Raw genomic sequence first — 20,277 nt, forward strand, 5'->3', positions numbered from 1 at the left:
CCGACCAGCAAGCTGGGGGTCCTACTGAGAGACATTTGGTGCTGGCTGCCGTGCAGTCAGAGTGGGCCAGGCAGCCGGGGCCTAAGAGGAGCTGCTCGAAGGGCCGGGCGCGGTGGCTCACGCCTGTAATCCCGGCACTTTAGGAGACTGGCGCGGGCGGATCATGAGGTCAGGAGATTGAGACCATAGTGAAACCCCGTTTCTACTAAAGATACAAAAAATTAGCCCAGCGCGGTGGCAGGTGCCCGTAATCCCAGCTACTCAGGAGGCTGAGGCAGGAGAATGGTGTGAACCTGGGAGGCAGAGCTTGCAGTGAACCAAGATCACACCATTGCACTCCAGCCTAAGAAACAGAAGTGAAACCTTGTCTCAGAAAAAGAAAAAAGAAAAAGAAAGGAAAAGAAAAAAAAAAAGAAAAGAAAAAAAGAAAAGGAAAGGAAAGACAAGACACTAGCATTCATCATGATCCGATTTTGGACCAGGCGCAATGGCAAGTGCTTACACAAGTATTGCTTCATTTAATCATCACAAACATCCTTGGGATGGGTGTTAATCTCACATTTTTACAGACAAGGAAGCCCAGGCTGAGTGAGTGAGTCATGGAATTTAAACCCCAATCCCACAGTCCTCCTACCACTTCCTGCTCAGGTGTTGGCCCAGTCCCACCATTGTGTGGGGAGGTTCTTTCCTGAGGGTCCCCAAGTGCCCAAATACTTCAGCCGCCACACAACATGTGATTTTCTTGTCCTGGAACTCCGAGGTCCACACGCCCACAGTACCACTGGCAGAGCCTGCTGTGATCCTGAAAATTCCTTTTCATCGACTCACTACAAGTTCAGAGACAAGGTGCGTGCCAGGCCTGCATCCTGGGCTCCAGGGTGAGGAAGGAACTGCTCATCCTGTGCTGGGTCCCTGCCTCTGCTCCTGCTTCTCACCCTTGGCCAAACATTCCCCAATCCTGGGCGGCTCTGGCCTTGGGACAGAAGTCAGCCTGTCAGCCTTCCAGAACACCTGAGTCCATTGTGGCCATTTCCTCATCCCCACACCAGCTCAGCCCTGCAGGGGCATTTGAATTGTTTCCTCCTACACAACACTGAACTGTGCAGCTCCCGCCCTGACCTGTCTCTAAACAGCGTCACTAGTCCCAAGGCCTCCTGCAGTCCACTGGGCCCACAGACACGCCGACCAGCAAGCTGGGGGTCCTACTGAGAGACATTTGGTGCTGGCTGCCGTGCAGTCAGAGTGGGCCAGGCAGCCGGGGCCTAAGAGGAGCTGCTCGAAGGGCCGGGCGCGGTGGCTCACGCCTGTAATCCCGGCACTTTAGGAGACTGGCGCGGGCGGATCATGAGGTCAGGAGATTGAGACCATAGTGAAACCCGTTTCTACTAAAAGATACAAAAAAATTAGCCCAGCCTTGTTGGCAGGTGCCCGTAATCCCAGCTACTCCGGGAGGCTGAGGCAGGAGAATGGAGTGTGAACCTGGGAGGCAGAGCTTGCAGTGAATTAAGATCAACGCCCTGCACTCCAGCCTGGGCAACAGAACCAAACTCTGTCTCAAAAAAAAAAAAAAAAAAAAGTCGGGGTGGCTCAAGCCTGTAATCCCAACACTTTGGGAGGCCGAGCCGGGCGGATCGAGGTCGGGGAGATCAGAGACCATCACAGCTATGCAGTGAAACCCGTCTCTACTAAAAATACAAAACAGAGTAAGTCTTGAGGTGGTGAGCCTGTAGTCCCAGCTGCTTGGGAGGCTGAGGCCAGGAGATTGGCCTAAACCCGGGAAGTGAGGCTGCAGTGAGCTGAGATCCGGCCTACACTCCCAGCCTAGGCGACTGAGGCGAGACTCTGTCTCAAAAAAAAAGAGGAGCTGCTGGAGGAAGTGGAGCGCAGCAGGATGCCACCTGGACTCACGTCTGCACCTACCACCCTCTCAGACCTGCACCCAGCTACCGGCCCAGGCACCAGGAGAACCCTCTGTGTCTCCAGCAAGCCCGGGCAGGAAGGGCTTCACAAGCAAACACCAGTCTCCTAAGTCCTCCACAAACAGCACCTGTGTCAGGGGCCAAGAGAAGAGAACGAGGGCTGTGTGTGCACCACAGCCCAAGTCAGAGTGGGAAAAATCCTCCTGTGGCTTTTTGCTGTTGGCTGAGGCCCCTTCCTTCTAACTCACACCGTTGGCAGGTCATCCAGACACCTTGGAGAGAAAAAGGCTCCAGCAGGCTTCCCTGGCGGTGGGGGTCGAGGCGTGCGTGCTGTCCGCCAGGAATGGGTCTTCGGGGATACCTGGGGACCTCGAACCTGCCTGAATGCCGCCGTTCAGACAGCACAAAGATGCCCACACCGCTCAGATGCCGCGGACACGCACGCAGTACGCCCATCATGGACCGCAGATGTGCAATACGCGGATAGGCACCTGGATGTCCGCCACGCAAAGGTAACCCGCCACAGGGACACACAAAACGCCACCGGGCCACACCAGATACGCGGACACGCGTACCTGAATGCACGCCCACTCATGGACCTTACCTGAATGTCACATGCACCTGGATAGGCCGCACGGATCACGCACAAAGTGCCCACCCACGCAGGACCACCACAAAACGCCCACCGACACACACCTGGTCACGCCCGTCCACCTGGGGATGCCTCCTGCCTGAATCATCCGATTCCGCATGCCGCCGTCTACCTCACCCCCGCACAGGGGACCCCACCTTTGCCCACCTTCCCCCTTCCATTCCCTTCCACCACATACCACAAGTTTCCTGGGCCACCTATTTCCACACATTATACACACATACACATAGTTATAAAACACACAAACACCCATCCACACATAGGCACACATAAATGCACACCCACACACACAGACACATCCACACACAGACAGGCACACAGCCTGGACAGGGGCCTCCTAGATGGGAGTGGATCCTGGCACAGGGCTGAGGGCATAGCAGCCCTGGTCATGGTCATCTGGGGAAGAGACTGGAGGGGTGGGCTGGGCATGGTGGCTCACGCCTGTCATCCCAGCTCTTTGGGAGGCTGGGGCGGGTGGATCACTTGAGGTCAGGAGTTCAAGACCAGTCTGGGCAACATGGTGAAACCCCATCTCTACTAAAAATACAAAAATTAGCCAAGTGTGGTGGTGTGCACGTGTATGCCCAGGCAGGCTGAGGTGGGAGGATCGCTTAAGCCCAGGAGGTCGAGGCTGCAATGAGCTGAGACCGAGCCACTGCACTCTAGCCTGGGCAGTAGAGCAAGATCCTGTCACAAAAGAAAAAAGGAGAGAGAAACTGAAGGGGCTGATATGTAAGGAGGGAGGCTTAGCGTTTCTGAGACATCCTTGGTGCTTCGGGCCTGTGTGAGGAGGGACTGCCGACTCTAACATTTAAGCAGAAATCCAGAAGTGAGGACTTTGTTTTAATCTGTCACTTTCCCTCCTCACTAGATTTCTGGAAGGAGTTATTTATGAGTGAAGAGCCGGAGAATCCATTAGCAAACTGATGCATGAAAGCGATGAGCAAGAGAAAGTTGGGAGACAAAACAGAGAAGCTGAGAGGCCAGAAACTTCCACCCAGGAGGCTGAGCTCCTGGCGGATCCAATGAGTCCCTCCAGGACGCCGTCCATCCCGGGATGAAGGCAGAGGGGTTGGAAGGAGGCGAGGCCATTGGGGGAGAACAGGACCTTATGAAGGCGGGCCCACAGCAAAAGGAGAGATGATTCTAGAGCATCCAGTCTTCTAGTGCAGTAGAACAACCTCATTTTTCTAAGAGGTCACCCAGCTGAGGGTGCTCCCTGGGAGGGCTGAGGCGTTGGGGTGACAGCTCCACTGCCCACTCACCTGTGACCTCAAAGCCCCTCTCCTCCATGGGGTGCTCCCAACAGCCACCTCCAGGGCAGGGGAGTGGCGATGGGACAAAGGCTGGCCCGACTGTGCCCTACCCAAGCAGAGGGTCCTTCCCCCAGACCTGGTGCCAAACTGGAGTGAAAGCCCAGCCACCTTGTCTCACAGAGACGGGAGAGTTTCTTAAACTGACACAGGCTGCGAGCTTCCAAATGGACCCCTCCCTGCAAGTGTGGAACTGGCTCTGCCAGGCACTGCTTTGCCCATGCTTCCAAGACACAGGCAGAGGGCGCTGCCCACCACACTGGCAATGGCCTCAAAGCCCCTGTTCACGCCTGAAACAGCCCCCAGGGCCCCCACTGGCTGCAGTCAGCAGAGGGCAGGGTGGTGGGGGAGGGCATGGACACTCCGTGGGCCGGAGCTGGGAGAACAAGGCCTATTATTGGACAGTTGGTGGCCATGGCAACTACACAAGAATGCCTGAGACTGAAAATCCGTGGGCTTCAAGGAGCTCCAGCTCTTGCACTGGCTGAGTCACGGTGACTATATAACTCTTCCTCCCACTTTTGGGACACTTTTGAGAGGGACAGGGATCTTATCTAACAACACAGGATAGGCATTGCCCAAGACCGTCCTGAGCAAGTCTGGACACCGTGACCCTATTGATGAAGATGTTCCGCAGACACTGCCCGGGGCAGGCACCATGCTCTCCCAACCTACCACAGCCAGATGTTTTTGTAAAGAATAAAAATGAATTACTAGAAAAGCAAAGACATAAAATACACATTAAAAAAACCTACAGTTTTTATTATTAGATTCCATCAATCCTACCAGAAGGGGGACCCTGGACTCCATGACTCAGGGTTTACAGGGACCCAAGCAAGCGTACGGTCAACAGCTCAAGCAGCAGCACTGGGTGGGACCTGGAGGTGCCTGGATGGGACCCAGAGATGCCTGAGAGGAACCCAGGGGCACCTGGGCGGGCCCCGGACATGCCTGAGCGAGGTTCAGCCAGGGTTCTCTGAATCCAGTCTGTGTAGCTTAGCACCTGGGTGTAGACACCAGGCCGGAAAGGCCGGGCACAGCCGAATCCCCAGCTCACAATGCCAGCCTGGACCCACGTATCATTGATGGGGCAGACCAGCGGCCCCCCGGAGTCACCCTGGGGGAGAGAGAGGGAGGGCCCCATGAGGTCTGCATTGAGGGAGACACCTGGGCCCCAAGTGCCTTCAAGAATCTGCTGCTGAGGCCAAGGAGCCAGGCAAGGACTCTGGACCCTCTGGAGACCCTGAGGGGGGGAACATGGGGACAGAGCCCAGGACAGGGTGAGCCTAAAGAGCCCACACTTCTGCATGGGGTGACCAGGAGCTGCAGTCACCTGGCAGGAGTCTTTCTTGCCCTGGACAGAGCCAGCGCAGATCATGTCATCCTGGATGAGGCGCTGGCCGGCCAGGCTGGGCTCTCCTAGGTGGTACATCAGCTCACACGCGTTCGAGTCCAGGAGGGGCACAGCCACCTCCTGAAGGACACTCGCCAGGGCTGGATGTGATGCGGGGGCCAGCCTGAGCCCACCTCGAGCCTCGTCCCCATCAGGTGAGCCTCTTCCCTCTCACCTGGGATGGTGGCAGGCTGCACCTCCTATCTCTTCTCTGCCCACCCACCCTGCCCGTCCCAACTTCTAAACCAGGAGACAGTGGGGTCAGGGAGCAGTGCTCAAGCCCAGATCCTCTCCCATGACCCTGGCTAATCTCATGACCTCTTAGCCTTGGCTTATTCATCCCACCATGGGCACAATCCTGGACATTGGCTCAAGATCCCCAAAATCTAATATGGTGGTCACCTTGGCCAAGAGGAGTCCCACAGTCTGGACAGTATGGTTCCTGGCCCCAAGTGTTCCCAGCTTCAGGGTGGGGTGGGAGGGGAGAGAAGATAAACATGCGGACCAAGATCTGTGGAGACCACTCAGGCTGGCTCCGCGTGGTCCCTGGGCTGGTCCTCCCTGGCTAGGAGTGGGAGCTGGTGAATGCATATTCCTCTTACCTCTCTCCTGGGTGGACCCCCAGCCTGTTACCCAGCACAGGGACCCAATGGCGAGGGGGGTCTGGGGTCCTGGGAGGCAGACGGGGCTGAACTGGGAGGCCTGCAAGGGGAATTCCAGCTCCATCAGGGCAATGTCCCCGCTGGTGGTGGCCCCACGATATGAGGAGTGGACCAGGAGCCTCTTCACAGTCACCAAGGTCGAGTGGGGCTCTGAAAGGGAGGGTGTCAGCCCTCCGACTTTAACACGGTAGAGCCTGGGATCCTCAGACCTGAGAGGGGAACGGAAACATGGCCCGCTGCAGGCAGCCACTGAGGGGAGGGGCGAGGAGCACCCCCACTCAGCGCCACTCACCTCAGGAAGCAGTGGGCGGCCGTGAGCACCCAGCGTGGGTGGATGAGGGAGCCCCCACATATGTGCCCCACTGAGGCCAACCACAGGCCAACCTGCCACGGCCAGCGTTCTTCCTGGGTGTCTTGGCCTCCCACAATCCTCCCGGCCTCCTTGGAGTGGCCGCATTCTGCAGAGGGATGGGCAGGTGGGAGACCTCAGCTTTCTTCTCTCTCAGAAAGCCCCTCCCTACCGGTCTCACTCTTTACCCTAACACCTTCTGACATCCCTCAGCCCTTGATGTCCAGGGATGAGGCTCCCGGGGCCAAGGGCCTCTGCATGTCCCCTGGGGCCAGTCCTCCCTGGCCAGGAGTAGGGGCTGGCTGAGTGCAGGGATGAGATGTCTACGGTACCTGAAGGCAGCACATCCCCATGGGCCCCTGGAAAGCAAGAGAGCAAAGGGGAGCACACAGGCTGGCAGGGGGTGGGAGGGAGGAGAAGACAGAGGCGCACCCCTCACCTGGCAGCAGCCACAGCAGCAGCAGCAGGATGGGACCTGCCCGAAGCCCCATGGCTCCTCTTCCCTACAGACACTGCACTGGGGTCAGAGTCCTTGGACGGCACCAGAGGTTAGGGGGGCAGGGGTGGCAGGTCATTAACCAGTGGCAATCACGCTGGAGCCCTCTGTGCCTGGCAGAACCTGCCCTCCTCAGATGCCGCTTGGGTTCCTGTCCCACATGTTCCAGGGAGGTGGTTTAGAGGAGGCTGGGGATGCCAGGGCCCACTTCAGGCCAGTCCCTCCAAGGAGCCAGAGGTCAGAGGACCGGTCAGTCCACCCTACTGGGCTGAGATGTGGAAGCCCCACCCATCCTTCCGGCAGGCAGGAGACCCCCACTGCTTCACCTACTGGAAGCTCTGCTCAAGGCAGAGGTGGGGACCAACCCTCTTCACCCTGTCCCCCACCAGGAAGTGTAGTGTATCCACGCAGGCCAGTCGGGCTGCCCCAGCCCACCTCCCGCCTCCCGTCCCACCAGAGGGACCTGTAGCTCCTGCAGCGCCCTCCCGGGGCACACCGTATCTAAGGGGCTGGTGCCCAGGGGAGCCCTGTTCGTTGCTATGGGAACAAACCACAGCCCCGCCCTCCAGACAGGAAGGGTCGAATCAGGAGACACGTTTTCCAGGTACTACTTCCTCCTGCTGTTGCCACTACCCAAAACCTTTGGCCCCCATCCCAGGGCCAGGAGCAGAGGCGAAGCCAGTCCCGAGGCAGCTGAGGACCACGCCATGCGCTTGGTATTGTGCATGGCCTCCAGCCCGCACTGAAGTCGGCCTGACCCGAGAAGCCCAGGATCGCTGAAGAAGCTCCCCACTGTCGTCGCCTCTCAGCCCCACACCCACCCATCCACAGGCAGCCGGGATGCTCACTCAGCCACGTCGCGGACCTCATTTCGGCCTCGCTACGACTCTGCCAACAGGGGGCGCCACAGGAGGTTACAGGGTGTCAGGGACTCCTTTCTGTCCGTTTCCGGCGGTTTTCCGTCAAACTTCCTGCGCTCTTACGGAAGTTGAGGGTGTTTCGCTAAACTTTTGGTGGGCTCCACGAGGGTTTCCAGTGGGCTCCAAGAGGGTTTCCGGTGGACTTCCCGTGCGATCAGGCGGGGTTCCGGTCAGTATGCGAGTCCTGTGAGCATCATCTCAGCCTGGCCTCAGGTCCTGGAGGGTCTGGAAAGTGAGTGGTCCCTCTCAGAAGCCAACCAGAAGATGTTCCCACTGGCCGACGATGGGAGCATCACTGTGGGCAATAACTTGGACTGATTTAAATACGTAAAATAAGGCCAGGTGCGGTGGCTCACGCCTGTGATCCCAGCACTGTGGGAGGCCGATGTGGGCAGATCACCTGAGGTCAGGAGTTCGAGACCAGCCTGGCCAACATGGTGAAACCCCATCTCTACTAAAAATACAGAGATTAGCTGGGCGTGGTGTTGGCACCTGTGATCCCAGCTACTCAGGAGGCTGAGGCAGGAGAATCGCTTTAACCCAGAGACAGAGGCTGCAGTGAGCCTACACTCCAGCCTGGGCAGCAGAACGAGACTCCTGAAAAAAAACCGTGAGTTCATAATATTATAAAAAATACCTCCTTTATCATTTTTGGAGTATGCTAAGGAAACAGTTCATTATTTTGAGGATAAATAGGTGCCAAAACATAAAAAGTTTTAAAAATAGAATGAAAGGGGCAACAAAAATAAATAGATGATGAAAAGTTTCTCTTTATGGAGGAATTCCTACTACTGGACCAGGAATATCACCATGTTGCAATCTAATGGATTAATTGGTCTAGGGAATAATCCTCAACAGCTGCTTCCATCACCAGGAGACAGTTAACTGGAGTGTACCCCCTGATAGATTTTTCTGGAAAAATCAGAGGCCTGCAAGGGGAAGTCCAGCTGCATCAGGGCAACATCCCTGCTGGTACTGGCACAAACAAACAAAACAAGAAGCCTGGAAGGAGGCAGGCTGTGTAGAGCTAGGGCAGCATCTTGACCTCACCATCACACCCATAGCTGTTGAATCGTGGTTCACTGTCATTAGCATGTCAGGTTGTAGCTTTATGGTCATAAATGACTGCTGAAATCTGGGCATTGCATGTGCGTTCAGTACTAGAAGAAAGAGGAAGGAGAGAAAGGATGACGCCAGCTGAATATGTGCCTTTTTTTTTTTTTTGAGATGGAGTCTCGCTCTGTCGCCCAGGCTGGAGTGCAGTGGCTGGATCTCAGCTCACTGCAAGCTCCGCCTCCCGGGTTCACGCCATTCTCCGGCCTCAGCCTCCCGAGTAGCTGGGACTACAGGCGCCCGCCACCACGCCCGGCTAGTTTTTTGTATTTCTTAATAGAGACGGGGTTTCACCCTGTTAGCCAGGATGGTCTCGATCTCCTGACCTCGTGATCCGCCCGTCTCGGCCTCCCAAAGTGCTGGGATTACAGGCTTGAGCCACCGCGCCCGGCCGAATATGTGCCTTTTATCAGGGAAAAACAATCTTCCTAAGAAGCCACCCATCTCATTGGCCAACACTTAGTCCCACAGGCACATGTGACCATGCAGGAGACAATGAACATTTAGCTCTTCCAGGTGGAAGAAGCAAACAGAAGAGTTGAAATAGGGGTTGGCTTAGCCAACCAAAGGAGCCTGCCACGGAGGGAAGTCAGGTATTTAAGCATGTGCTTTTAAATGCTTGCTTCAGATGCAAAGTGGAGAAGAGTTAGGAGGTCCCAGACATAGGAGAAAGTTCCCTCAAGAGCTCATGATTTGAGGAAGGAGTAGCCAGACTTCACAGCCTGCAGCTAAGGCAGTTCCTGCTGTAATGACATTTGTCGCAGAGGTCAGATGGTCCCCATCGGTGCTCTTAGGGAGGTAGAGAGAGCTCTGCAAAAGGCTGTTCTATCGGAGAGGTGAAAAAGGAGCCAGAGACATCTGCCCAGGAGTCTAGGATGGGCGTATAGCCGGCCACGGGGGCCCAGTACAACTGGAACATGTGGGATTCCCTCTTGAGGAGACAGCCAGGCCTACGGGTTTCTGCAGCCCCTAGAGACAGGTGATGCTGGTGGGGTGGAGGTAGCGAGGTCCTCCCACCCAGCATGGTTCACATGTGGGACTTGTTCCTGGGCCAGGCTCCAACAGGGGAGAAGGGGGCTGTTTTGTGAGCCATAGACTCAGCATGTCCAGCAAAGTTTGGGGACATGGGCTGGCCCGACTCTGAGTAGGGTGCACACACCGTGAGCTGGCAGGACCCCCAAGGGAAGGGTCCCCAAGGAAAGGGAGCTGCACGTGCTGCCTGAGCCCGACAGCGGCTGGAGAGACTCTGTACCCACCTCCTGGAACCCCACCGTGGTTTGGAGAGGACATCGTTGGAAGTCCTGTTGCACTTCAGAGCCAGAGCTGACTTCCCACTCCACCCCCAGCCTGTCCCTCAGGGCCCTGGGATCCCATGGAGCCACTAAGGAAGGCATGAGAGGCTCCCTTAAACTCAAGGCTGCCTGGAGGCGACCTCCCAACTCAGAGAAATCTCCACCCTCCCTGGTGAATCCTGCCGCTTATGGGGCGGCTTCTCTGCCCCCACTCTAGGCGCTACATTCTGTCAGGGGCTTCTGTCAGGACCCTATTAGAGGGAGTAGATGCAGAGTAGATGCACGTGCACCAGGGCCTGTGGAGGGATGGGGTAAAGGGACATGCACCCATGAAACTGAGGGTCAGAGAGCGAGAGCTGACAAGGAGGAGAAACAGGACAGGAGCAGGGAGAGGAGAGGAGAGGAAAAAGAGGAAGACGAGGGGCAGGAGAGGGCTGGTCTGGGGGCACAGAGAAGGGGGGCAGAGCTGGCGGGGTCGAAGGAGACAGTGAAGGGAGAGACTCCAGGACAGGAGCAGGGGAAGGAAGTGGAGAAATGAGGAAGGGGGCACTCAGAGACAGAAGGGGGCAGTCCAGGAGCAGGGACAGAAGTTGAGTGAGGGAGAGAGGCCAGCAAATGAGGACTGGAAAGGGGAGGGGCTAAAGCCCACAGAGGAGGTAAGGGAACCCAGAGCATAGGGTGACATCAAGAGGGGACCAGGTCACAAAGGGAGGGGCCGTGGGGGTTGGCTCTGCTACCTGGGACACCTGAGTCACCCCAGCACTCCCTGGGCCGGTCACTCTAACAAACAGCAGGGCAGTTCTGGTTGGTTGGTTGGTTGGTTGTTTTAATAAAAACAACCCCATAGCATTTACTATGATCTGATAATCATATGAAGGTAATCAGGCTGGGCCAGTGACTCACATCTGTAAGCCTAGCACTTTGGGAGGCCAAGGCGGGTGGTTTGCTTGAGGCCAGGAGTTGGAGACCAGCCTGGGCAACATGGAGAAACCCTGTCTCTATAAAAAATTTAAAAATTAGCCTGGCATGGTGGCTCACGCCTGCAGTCCAGCTACTTGGGAGGCTGAGGTGGGAGGATCACTTGAGCCTGGGAGGTAGAGGCTGCAGTAAGCCAGAGTAACACCACTGCACTCCAGCCTGGGCAACAAAGCAAGCCCTGCCTCGAAAAAAATAAATAAATAAGGCAATCAAGACAGTATGAACAAATATTTTAGAACTGCACTTCCAACAAAGGACTCCGAACAAAACAGAACAAAAAACTAAAACTGTGTTGCCTTCTCCAAACTTGGCCATGTCCTTGATCATTTCTGGATGGAGACATTTCATGGTGGTGTCATAGTGTCTCATTCTTCAGCACAATTTGACCTGGTGGTTTTCCTGACTTCGCTTTGGGTGAATCTCTTCTGTATTGGCTACTAAGAGGATCACATACTCACCAAAGCCAGCAGCACAGCCCTCTAACCACATACCCACTTGTTACAGGAATGCTGGGGAAGGCCTGAACCCAGGCAGGCTGGGATGAGGACCCTGGGTCCAGGAGGCCAGAGCGGGTTGCAGATGAGTGGCTGTGGGGAAACAGAGTATTAATCTGCATCCCTAAGCAGGCAGGAAGCCAGACAGACCCCTCCTCTTGGCCTGGGACCAAATTCCCACCTCCCATGGGGACAGGTGGGGTGACTCAATTCCTGATGCCCACAGAGCCAGAGGCCTGCCCTGCCACTGTCCGCTGCTTCTTCCAAAGTGGGGAGTTTAGAGCTTCGCAGTGAGTTGCTCGACGAATCGGCTCCTGGGGATGAGGACCCAGCAGCCTGCCTACGGAGACGGGGCTCTGATGGGGCTCACCTGGGCGCCTCCATCCACCACCACCCTCAGCTCTGCCATCCTGAGGCCCCTGAGGCCTCTGGTGGGGAAAGCAGAAGGGGGGACTTGGCCGGGGGTGGAGAGGTAGCACCCCACTCCCATGGGGCTGGGTTTCTCCTCACCAGCCTGTTTTGGAATCCAACGCACAGTTTGGGTGTTCCCAATCCCTCTCTTCACCTTCCTGAAGCGGCAGAGCTGGGTCTCCCAGGCCTCTAGACTCTGGCCCCTCTCCATCGGCTGCCCTGCCCTGGTTGGGAGAGGGATAAAAGGGAGGGTGGCCCAGGCTGCAAAGGTCAGGGGTCAGGAGGCTGAAACCTAGGTGGAAGCAGGGACCCAGGTGGACAGGATGGCACAGTCTCTGGCCAGGCCAACATCCAACCCCTACCTTAACCCCCTCTGGACCCTTGCTTTCCAGTGTCCCCAGGCATGGGAAAAACAGACATTGCAGAATAAATAATTTATTGAAATTGTTGGAATAAATAAGATATGTGGGCAGGGTTACAAATAGCTATAAATATCATTAACTTTTATAAACACAAAAGCAATGGGGCCCGGGGCGGGACCGGAAGTCGTGGGGCGGGGCCTGAGGCCTTCGAGGCGGGGCCTGAGGCCGTCGGGCGGGGCGGGGCGGGGCGGGGAGGGGTCTCCTTTCCGCAGCAGCCATCCGGGTCCCCAGAGGTAGTTGGACCTATTTACAGCGGGGGAATCCGCCCGAGGCCGTCGCAGATCCAGATCCAGATCTGGGTTTGGCCGTCTTTCAGATCCGAGCCCCGCGACCCGCTGCGCCCTAGGAGCGCGCGGCCGCCCCAGAGCCGGGGCTCGGTGCCCTGAGGGCCCCACTCCCCTGAGCGCGCCCACGGAGCTGCACCCCTTGCACGATCTTCTCCACCCAGGAGCGGTGCGCAGAGAGGCTGATGTAGACCCCGGGCCTGTTGCGCTCGGCACAGCCCTCGCCCCAGCTGATGATGCCGGCCAGCAGCCAGGCGCCGTCCACCTGGCACATGAGGGGGCCCCCGGAGTCGCCCTGAAGAGAGGAGGCGAGGTTAGGAACCCCCGTGGCACAGGGGGTGGCAGAATCCAGGGCACGTGCCCTGTCAGGGAGCAGATGAGCCCCGGGAGCCCATTTCTCCTTCCTGGGGGAGACAGGACCTGAGTGCCACCCAAGAGAAGTGCCTGGCGACAGAGTAGGAGCTGCAGCCAGGCCTTAAGACGGCCAGGCCTTAAGACATCCAGGCCCAGGTGCTGCTGCTGCACTATCTGACTGTCTTCCAGACAGTCCCAGAGCTAGAGCTGGCTCTGGGTACTGAGGCGTGGGAAACCCCCTGAAGGGAATGCAAGCTCCAGGAGGGCGAGGTGGTGCAGCTGGATGCCCAGTTTAATGTCTGAACAAATAAGTGAGTGGCTGAGCCAGGCTGAGGCTAGTTCTATGGGGACCGGGGGCTGTCAGGCACAGCCAGTTCTGGGGAGGAGGCCAGGGAGAGGTGGTGATGCCCAGTGGGGACAGGGGTGATGCTGGCTCCTTCTCGAGGCCCTCCTGGCCAGGGGTGGGGGGCTTGGGGGGAGGCTCACCAAACAAGCATCCCGCTCCCCCTCCAAGTAGCCAGCACACAGCATGTCCTCAGTGATGGCTTCGTGTCCTGCTCCCCGCCAGTACAGGCGGCTGCAGACTTCCGAGTCGATGATAGGAACTTTCAGCTTCTGCAGGGTCTGAGGGTGGGGCAAGGGCACTGAGAGGAAGGAGGACAGAATCAGGCTTGGGGGTCTTCCCTCCTCGTTGCCTCCTCAAAGGACTATCCTCCCTGACCACCATTCCTCTCAGCAGCGGTGCTCAAAGGCTAACATATTAGCTCTATCAGGCTCTCCCAAGATGCCTTCAGAAAATCGAAATTCCAGGTCTTCACCTCTGGCCCTGCTGAATCAGAACATGAATGTGAAACCTAAGACCCTGCCTGCCTCTTTAATAAATTTTCTGATATCCACAGATGGTTAGAGCCTTTCCTGTCTCAGACACTGCATTACTTCATCCAGCACTGGGACTGCTATAGAGGAAGTGTTCAATAAATGTCTTCTCAATGCTGAAAATTACCAGGACCTGAGGGATCCCCACACCTTGCCTGGAGCTGGTCTACAGACTGTGGTCTGCAGATTGTGGACTGAAAGTCTGCAATTCTAGCTCTTGAAGAAGCCCCTACAGAGATTATGGGGAGGCTGAAACCTCAGAGTCAGTGGGATCCCCATACACCTGAGCTAGTGTCATTTCTCTTAATTATTCTGGAATCTGGTTAAATTTTCATCTGTCTTACACTTTGTTCTTACTTAGTCTCTATCTCTCTCTCTCAAACTCTCTCTTCCAGGTCTTCATTGTATCCTCATTTCTGCCTGTATGTTTCTTTTCCTTGGCCCAGTCTCTATCATCCACCTGCCTGTCGATCTGTCATCTACCTTTCTCTTGCTGCTTCCCTGCTTCTTGCTTTATGTAATCTAGTTTGAGTTTCAAGATGATGTTTTCCAAACCTCCAGAGGTGGTTTGAAAATTGTATTTTACAATTAAGGAGGCTGCATTTTCTCCTGAGAATTTTGCCCACAATTATGGCATGCTGCCACCAGGGGGTGCCTGTTCCCACTCTGGAATCAGACCTCTTTTTACATTCACCCTGTATTCAGCTTAGTCCCACACACACCTCCTTTCAGCCATTCCTATATCGATGAATTGAATAGCTTCACGGGTCTGGCTGTTGCCTCAAAACATAGCTAAAGATACTTTTGAAGTAGAAATGAGGGCGGTCACAGTGGCTCACACCTGTAATCCCAGCACTTCAGGAGACTGAGGCTGGTGGACTGCTTGAGCCCAAGAGTTCAAGACCAGACTGTCTAACATGGAAAAACCCTGTCACTACAAAAAATACAAAAATTAGCCAGGTGTGGTGGCGCACACCTGTAGTCCCAGCTACCTGGGAGACAGAGGTGAGAGGGTCACTTGAGCCTGGGAGGCAAAGGCTGCAGTGAGTTATGATCACACCACTGCACTCCAGCCTGGGTGACAGAGTAAGACCCTATCTCAAAAAAAAAAAAGGAAGAAGAAGAAAAGAAGGAGACAGAGAGGGAGAGGAAGAGGAAGAAGGGGGAGGAGGGGGAGGAGGATGAAGACGAGGAGGGGGAAGAGGAGGAAGACGAGAAAGAGGAGGAAGAAGAAGAAAGAGAAAGAAAAGAAAAGAGAAATGGCCTGAAATTGCCCACCGAGGTTTCTTCTGGATTGCAACCTATCTTTTCTTCCATCTGTGTCATGCTGTGCCTCTGGCCTCCACTTTTTGTTGCTCATGGTGTCTGTGTCCCTAAGTATCTGCCATCCTCTGTCCCCATCCACCCCCAACCACCTTGGAGAGAAAGACGCCGCACCTCCATCTTGGATGCTCCCCCAGCCTGAGATCCAGCAGTGCGTATTTGGAGGGAGGTGGATAGAGGCATCAGGTAGGCAGATGGGCAGGACCCGCTCCGAGAACTGTATGGAGTGCTCGAGACGCACCAGGGCAATGTCCGCACGGGCACCCTCCTTCCAGGAATACATAGGGTGGGGCTGCACCCAGGCAACACCCACCTTCTGGGACCGAGAGCCAGGATTCCCCAGCTGCCAGGCTCCCAGCAGCACAGAGAACAGGGATGGCTTGTTCAGGTTGCTGGAAGGAAAAGGAAGAGGAGGATCAGCCAGGAGGGTCTAGGAGGAGGTACCTGGGGGGACAGCAGGGGTGTGAAGGTGCCTGAAGGCAGGAGAGGCTTCTAGGTAGAATCGAGAGGCACCAGGATTGAACAGAGGCCCAGAAGCAGAGCCCGTGAAGGGAGTCCATGACCTGGGGCACAAAGCCTAGGGCCTTGGAGAATCAAGTGTCCCAGGCTGGCCATACATACTCCTTGAAACAGTGGGCAGCAGTGATCACCCAGCGGCTGGTGAGCAGGGAGCCGGCGCAGTGGTGGGTCCCATTCTTCTGGATGCTCACGACCCAGGGCCACTCGTTGTCAGTGCTGTCCTCGCCGCCCACAACCCGGTTCAGCTGCTGGGGCTTCCCACAGGCTGGGGGAACTGGAGGGGACGGTCAAGTTTTGTTATCTCCAGCTTCCTACAACCCACCCTCGGAATCCCAATCCCTAGGCCTGCACCCCAAGCTCTGCCCACAGCCCAAGCTCCATTCATGCCCCCAAGCTCCACCCACATCCCAAGTTCTACCTGCACTGCAAGCTCCACCCACACCCCAAGCTCTACCCACACACTAAGCTCCACCTGTACCCCAACCCAACCCACACCCCAAGCTCCGCCCACCTCCCAGTCCCTTCCCTCCCTCCATCGTCACTCTCTGCTGGTCCTCCCCTGGCCCTGGCCCTGGCCCTCCCACTCCCTCCCTGTCAGCTGCACCTGGTCTCTCCCACCGCCTTTCCTTACCCTGCTTTCCACTCTGTTCACCTTCCTGGCTGTCTCTCTCCTCTGGCTCTGGCACCTCTCAAGCCTTTCTCCTTGCATTGGTGTCTCCTTCCTGCCTCCCTTCCCCTTGGGCTCTCTCCCCCTTTCACTCCAGCCCCTTTCTGACCCGTGCCCCGGGGAGGGACACATAAATACTGCCTGCGCTTGGGCCTCCTCCCCTCTCCCTCCTGTCAGAGCTGCCAGCTGCACTCACCAGGTATCCTGGCTGCATTGAGGGTGGCTGAGGGCAAGAGAAGGAAACAGTTAGGCCAGTGAGGGGCCCCAGGACCCAGTGGTGAGGGGCCTTCAATGCCCAGTGAGGAAGGGCCCCCAACGCCCAGTAAGAAGGGATCCCAGTCCCCAGTAAGGAGGGTCCCCAGCACCCAGTGAGGAGGGTCCCCCAGCGCCCAGTGAGGAGGGTCCCCCAGTGCCCAGTAAGGAGGGTCCCCAGCGCCAAGTGAGGAGGGGTCCCCCTGAGTACCTGGTGGTGAGGAACCCTTAGCCCTCCAGTGCCCAGGGAGCCCCTCAAGTCTCTCAACCCCAGGGCCCTTCCCGGCAGGGCATTTCCTGGGGCCTGGCCAGGCCCTGGCTGCACAGCTGTAAGCCTGCCCTCCCGCAGCTTCCCGTCCAGCCTGCCTACCGAGGACCAGGACCGGCTCCTCCGAGGGAGGCACAGGCCTGAGCCCCTGGGGCGTGGATGCTGCTGCCACTGGTGCCCTCCCCTGACCTCCTGCTGCAGGAACAAAACAAAACGGTGCTGCCCCAGAGGCAAGCCGCGGAGGATGAGGAGATGGGATAACACACGGAGGCGAGAAGGAGGAGGCGATGGCGACGCTGACAGTAACCAGAGACGTAGGCGCGCTGCGTACTTGCTGTGTTTTCTGTTTAATCCTCACAGCCGTAGAAGAAACCGAGGCAGAGAGCAGTTAAGGAGCCAGAGATAAACAGAGAGCAGAAGCAGAAAGGAGATGAGAGAGGCAAGGCGGGGAGGGAGAGAGGGAGGGAGGGAGGGAGGAGGTGGGAGGGAGGAGGGAGGAGCAGCCTCCAGACGTACCTGTCCACGCCAGCAGCAGCAGGGAGGTGAAGGTGCCAAGACAGCCCCCACCCAGGGATGCGGGGCCTCCAGAAACCACCATGGCTGGTGGGGCGGGGGAGCGGGCAGCAGGCTCGAGAGACCCAGGGCGATGCGGGTCAGGGTGTGTAGGTTCCCTGCAGGTCGCCCCAGGTTTTATCCCGGGAGGCGGAATGCCGTCAGACCAGTCCCGAGGTGGCTCCCGCGGCCACTCTGGCTGTGGGTCATGGGCAAGGGGCGGGGCTGCGGGGAGGAAGCCAGCCGCTACAGGGCCCTGGGGGGGCTTTAGTTGAGACCCCAGGCTCCAGCTGTGGGTCCAGGATGTGGCCTCCGGAAGGGCAGGGGAGGGGGCTCGGCCCAGTGGTCCCTGACATTGACTGTCTAGGGGCAGAGAAAGGTCCCAGGGCACTGAAAGGAAGGGGTTCCGGGCTGGGGAGGGCCTGGGTTTGGAGTGGTTGAAGTCTGGGGTACTGAGTGTTGGGGGGTGCTAAGGCCTTAGGGATCTAGGGGGTGCCCGAGGCTCAGTAAGGGCACCCACCTGCAGGGGCCCGGGCCCCTGTGACTCAGTCCAGAGACCTGGCGCAACCCGGGGCTCGGGAATCCCGTTAACCCACTTCCCGAAAGCTGTGAATCAGGTGAGTGGCGACCTTGGTGGCCTCCTGGTGGCCGCCCTCCTGTCATTTCTGCAGGCGGGCCTCAGCCCTGCCATTCAGACACCTGAGGAATCACCTCACTTGGAGTCCTGGGAAGGGGAGGAGCCCATGGGCACCAGGGCGCAGCCAAGCAGCGGGGTTGAAAGAGGAGGAGCCCCGGGAAGGGCTGGGGCTTCCAGGATTCAAAGAGCTGCTGGACTGGGTTGTGCTGGGCCGGGTCCTGGCCTGGGAGTGGATTCCCGGTTCTCCTCCCAGCGGCTGCGGCAATGGCAAGCCGGGGCTGAATCCTGTGAGACCTTCCCTGACTCAGTGCCCTGCAGCGCCCCACACTTGGGACACTCTGACACTCCCACCCAAGCAGGGCAGGCTTCCTCCTCTACAAAGAGGCAGGAGCCTGTGCCCCTTCACCAGTTCAATCAACAAGCCTCCAGCAGGGCCCTTGCTGGGGGGGGAATTAAAAACAATCATAGCGTCTGGGCGCAGTGGCTCATTCCTGTAATCCCAGCACTTTGGGAGGCCAAGGCGGACACATCATGAGGTCAGGAGTTCAAGACCAGCCTGGCCAACATAGTGAAACCCCGTCTCTACTAAAAATAGAAAAAAAATCAGCCAGGCATGGTGGCAGGCGCCTTTAGTCCCAACTACTTCGGAGGCTGAGGCAGGAGAATTGCTTGAACCTAGGAGGCAGAGGTTGCAGTGAGCTGCGATCGCGCCACTGCACTCCAGCCTGGGTGACAGAGTAAGACTGTTTCAAAAAAAAAAAAAAAAAAAAAAACCATAGCAGTGAATATGTATATGATAAATATATTTATATAAATGTAATATCTATAGAATAGAGCAAACATTTAGGGCCGGGCGCGGTGGCTCAAGCCTGTAATCCCAGCACTTTGGGAGGCCGAGACGGGCGGATCACGAGGTCAGGAGATTGAGACCATCCTGGCTAACACAGTGAAATCCCGTCTCTACTAAAAAATACAAAAAAAAAAAAAAAAAAAAAACTAGCCGGGCGAGGTGGCGGGCGCCTGTAGTCCCAGCTACTCAGGAGGCTGAGGCAGGAGAATGGCGTAAACCCGGGAGGCGGAGCTTGCAGTGAGCTGAGATCCGGCCACTGCACTCCAGCCTGGGCGACAGAGTGAGACTCCGTCTCAAAAAAAAAAAAAAAACATTTAGGAGTGCCATGCATTGCCTCACCTAATCCTCAAATGTCCTTATTATTCCCACTCTGCAGATGAGGAAACTGAGGCAGCTTATGGCGGTTAAGTGACTTGCCCAAGATTGCTGGGTGAGTGATGGAGCCGGAACTGCACACCGACTCTGGGGGTGGCTGCTGGGACAGCCCCCAGGGGGGCTTTGGAAGCCTGGAGGAGGTGCCTCACCCTGCCTGGGGTGAGCCCCACCTTGTTCCCTGCTCCGACTCCCAGGTTTACGCTATTCTCCTGCCTCAGCCTCCCGAGTAGCTGGGACTACAGGTGCCCGCTACCTCGCCCGGCTAGTTTTTTGTATTTTTTAGTAGAGACGGGGTTTCATCGTGTTAGCTAGGATGGTCTCGATCTCCTGACCTCGTGATCCAGCCGTCTCGGCCTCCCAAAGTGCTGGGATTACAGGCTTGAGCCACCGCCCCCGGTCGAAAATCCATTTATTAATAAAACCACACAGCTCTTCAACAGGTAGCATCAAAGAAAGCTCCAAAAGTCTTTGAAGTCTTCACTTCTCTGTGACCACCAATACTAAACTACTGTGACCAACAATCCTAAAACTATTATAACATGATCCTTACCCAACCCTGATTAAGTCCGACATCAAAGGACCTGCCTTAAACCAAACCCCAAAACCTCAATATCTCAACTTTGCCCTCCCACCTCCACTCTACAATGACTCTTTCAAGACGTGCTTCCCCTTAGCATGATAAGCAACAGCCCAGTTTTGTCTTATCAGTTGCTTTCTTTAATGCTATTTCCAGGAGCCAGCATTTGATAAGGGGACCAGGACCAACATGGTCGGCTGTGTCCAATCAGGTAGGATGAAGCACTGGAGTAAATTTCCCTGAAGAGGTGGGCACTGTCTGCCAACAAGAAAGGGGAATGCAGGGAGCTGAGATCGCCCCACGGCACTCCAACCTTGGTGACAGAGGGA

At 56.7% G+C, this 20,277-nt stretch overlaps 2 protein-coding genes across 8 annotated transcripts; both read right to left on the bottom strand.

Annotated features, from left to right (window-relative positions):
* Positions 1 to 4,619: 4,619 nt before the first annotated feature.
* LOC116273357 (serine protease 30-like) lies at positions 4,620 to 11,068 on the bottom strand. Of its 4 annotated transcripts, XM_031662376.1 has the most exons (9): positions 10,074 to 11,068; positions 8,755 to 8,864; positions 7,633 to 7,929; positions 6,728 to 6,935; positions 6,621 to 6,647; positions 6,232 to 6,397; positions 5,880 to 6,148; positions 5,218 to 5,378; positions 4,620 to 5,001 (listed from the first exon to the last, which is right to left on the bottom strand). In XM_031662376.1, exons 4-9 carry the CDS (start codon positions 6,777 to 6,779, stop codon positions 4,705 to 4,707), a joined length of 972 nt encoding a protein of 323 aa, XP_031518236.1. In that variant the 5' UTR covers positions 6,780 to 6,935; positions 7,633 to 7,929; positions 8,755 to 8,864; positions 10,074 to 11,068; the 3' UTR covers positions 4,620 to 4,704. The 4 variants fall into 4 exon arrangements, with proteins under 4 accessions (XP_031518236.1, XP_031518238.1, XP_031518237.1 ...); XM_031662378.1 differs by lacking the exon at positions 10,074 to 11,068 and having other exon boundaries at positions 8,755 to 8,923; XM_031662377.1 differs by lacking the exons at positions 7,633 to 7,929; positions 8,755 to 8,864; positions 10,074 to 11,068 and adding an exon at positions 7,248 to 7,613.
* Positions 11,069 to 11,239: 171 nt separating this feature from the next.
* Positions 11,240 to 17,972, bottom strand: LOC101006874 (serine protease 22). Of its 4 annotated transcripts, XM_009195771.4 has the most exons (8): positions 17,474 to 17,646; positions 16,634 to 16,660; positions 15,873 to 16,044; positions 15,366 to 15,643; positions 13,539 to 13,696; positions 12,092 to 12,216; positions 11,763 to 11,917; positions 11,592 to 11,674 (listed from the first exon to the last, which is right to left on the bottom strand). In XM_009195771.4, exons 1-7 carry the CDS (start codon positions 17,553 to 17,555, stop codon positions 11,788 to 11,790), a joined length of 972 nt encoding a protein of 323 aa, XP_009194035.1. In that variant the 5' UTR covers positions 17,556 to 17,646; the 3' UTR covers positions 11,592 to 11,674; positions 11,763 to 11,787. The 4 variants fall into 4 exon arrangements, with proteins under 4 accessions (XP_009194036.1, XP_009194034.1, XP_009194035.1 ...); XM_009195772.4 differs by lacking the exon at positions 11,763 to 11,917 and having other exon boundaries at positions 11,240 to 11,674; positions 17,474 to 17,972; XM_009195770.4 differs by having other exon boundaries at positions 11,568 to 11,917.
* Positions 17,973 to 20,277: the final 2,305 nt, after the last annotated feature.

This window comes from Papio anubis, unplaced genomic scaffold (genome assembly GCF_008728515.1).
Source record: "Papio anubis isolate 15944 unplaced genomic scaffold, Panubis1.0 scaffold592, whole genome shotgun sequence".
NCBI classification, from domain to species: Eukaryota; Metazoa; Chordata; class Mammalia; order Primates; family Cercopithecidae; genus Papio; species Papio anubis.

Bases quoted from the DNA above. Each gene is read 5' to 3' on its own strand.
- LOC116273357 (XM_031662376.1), bottom strand. From the start codon at position 6,779: ATGGGGCTTCGGGCAGGTCCCATCCTGCTGCTGCTGCTGTGGCTGCTG. The intron at 6,398-6,620 runs GTACCGTAGACA...ATCCCTCTGCAG, and splicing joins TGGGGATGTGCTGCCTTCAG to AATGCGGCCACTCCAAGGAG. The intron at 5,379-5,879 runs GTAAGAGGAATA...CATCACATCCAG, and splicing joins GGGGTCCACCCAGGAGAGAG to CCCTGGCGAGTGTCCTTCAG.
- LOC101006874 (XM_009195772.4), bottom strand. From the start codon at position 17,555: ATGGTGGTTTCTGGAGGCCCCGCATCCCTGGGTGGGGGCTGTCTTGGC. The intron at 13,697-15,365 runs GTGCGGCGTCTT...CCTTCCTCTCAG, and splicing joins GGGGAGCATCCAAGATGGAG to TGCCCTTGCCCCACCCTCAG. The intron at 12,217-13,538 runs GTGAGCCTCCCC...TCTCCCAACCAG, and splicing joins GGGAGCGGGATGCTTGTTTG to GGCAGGGCAGCCGATGGAGA.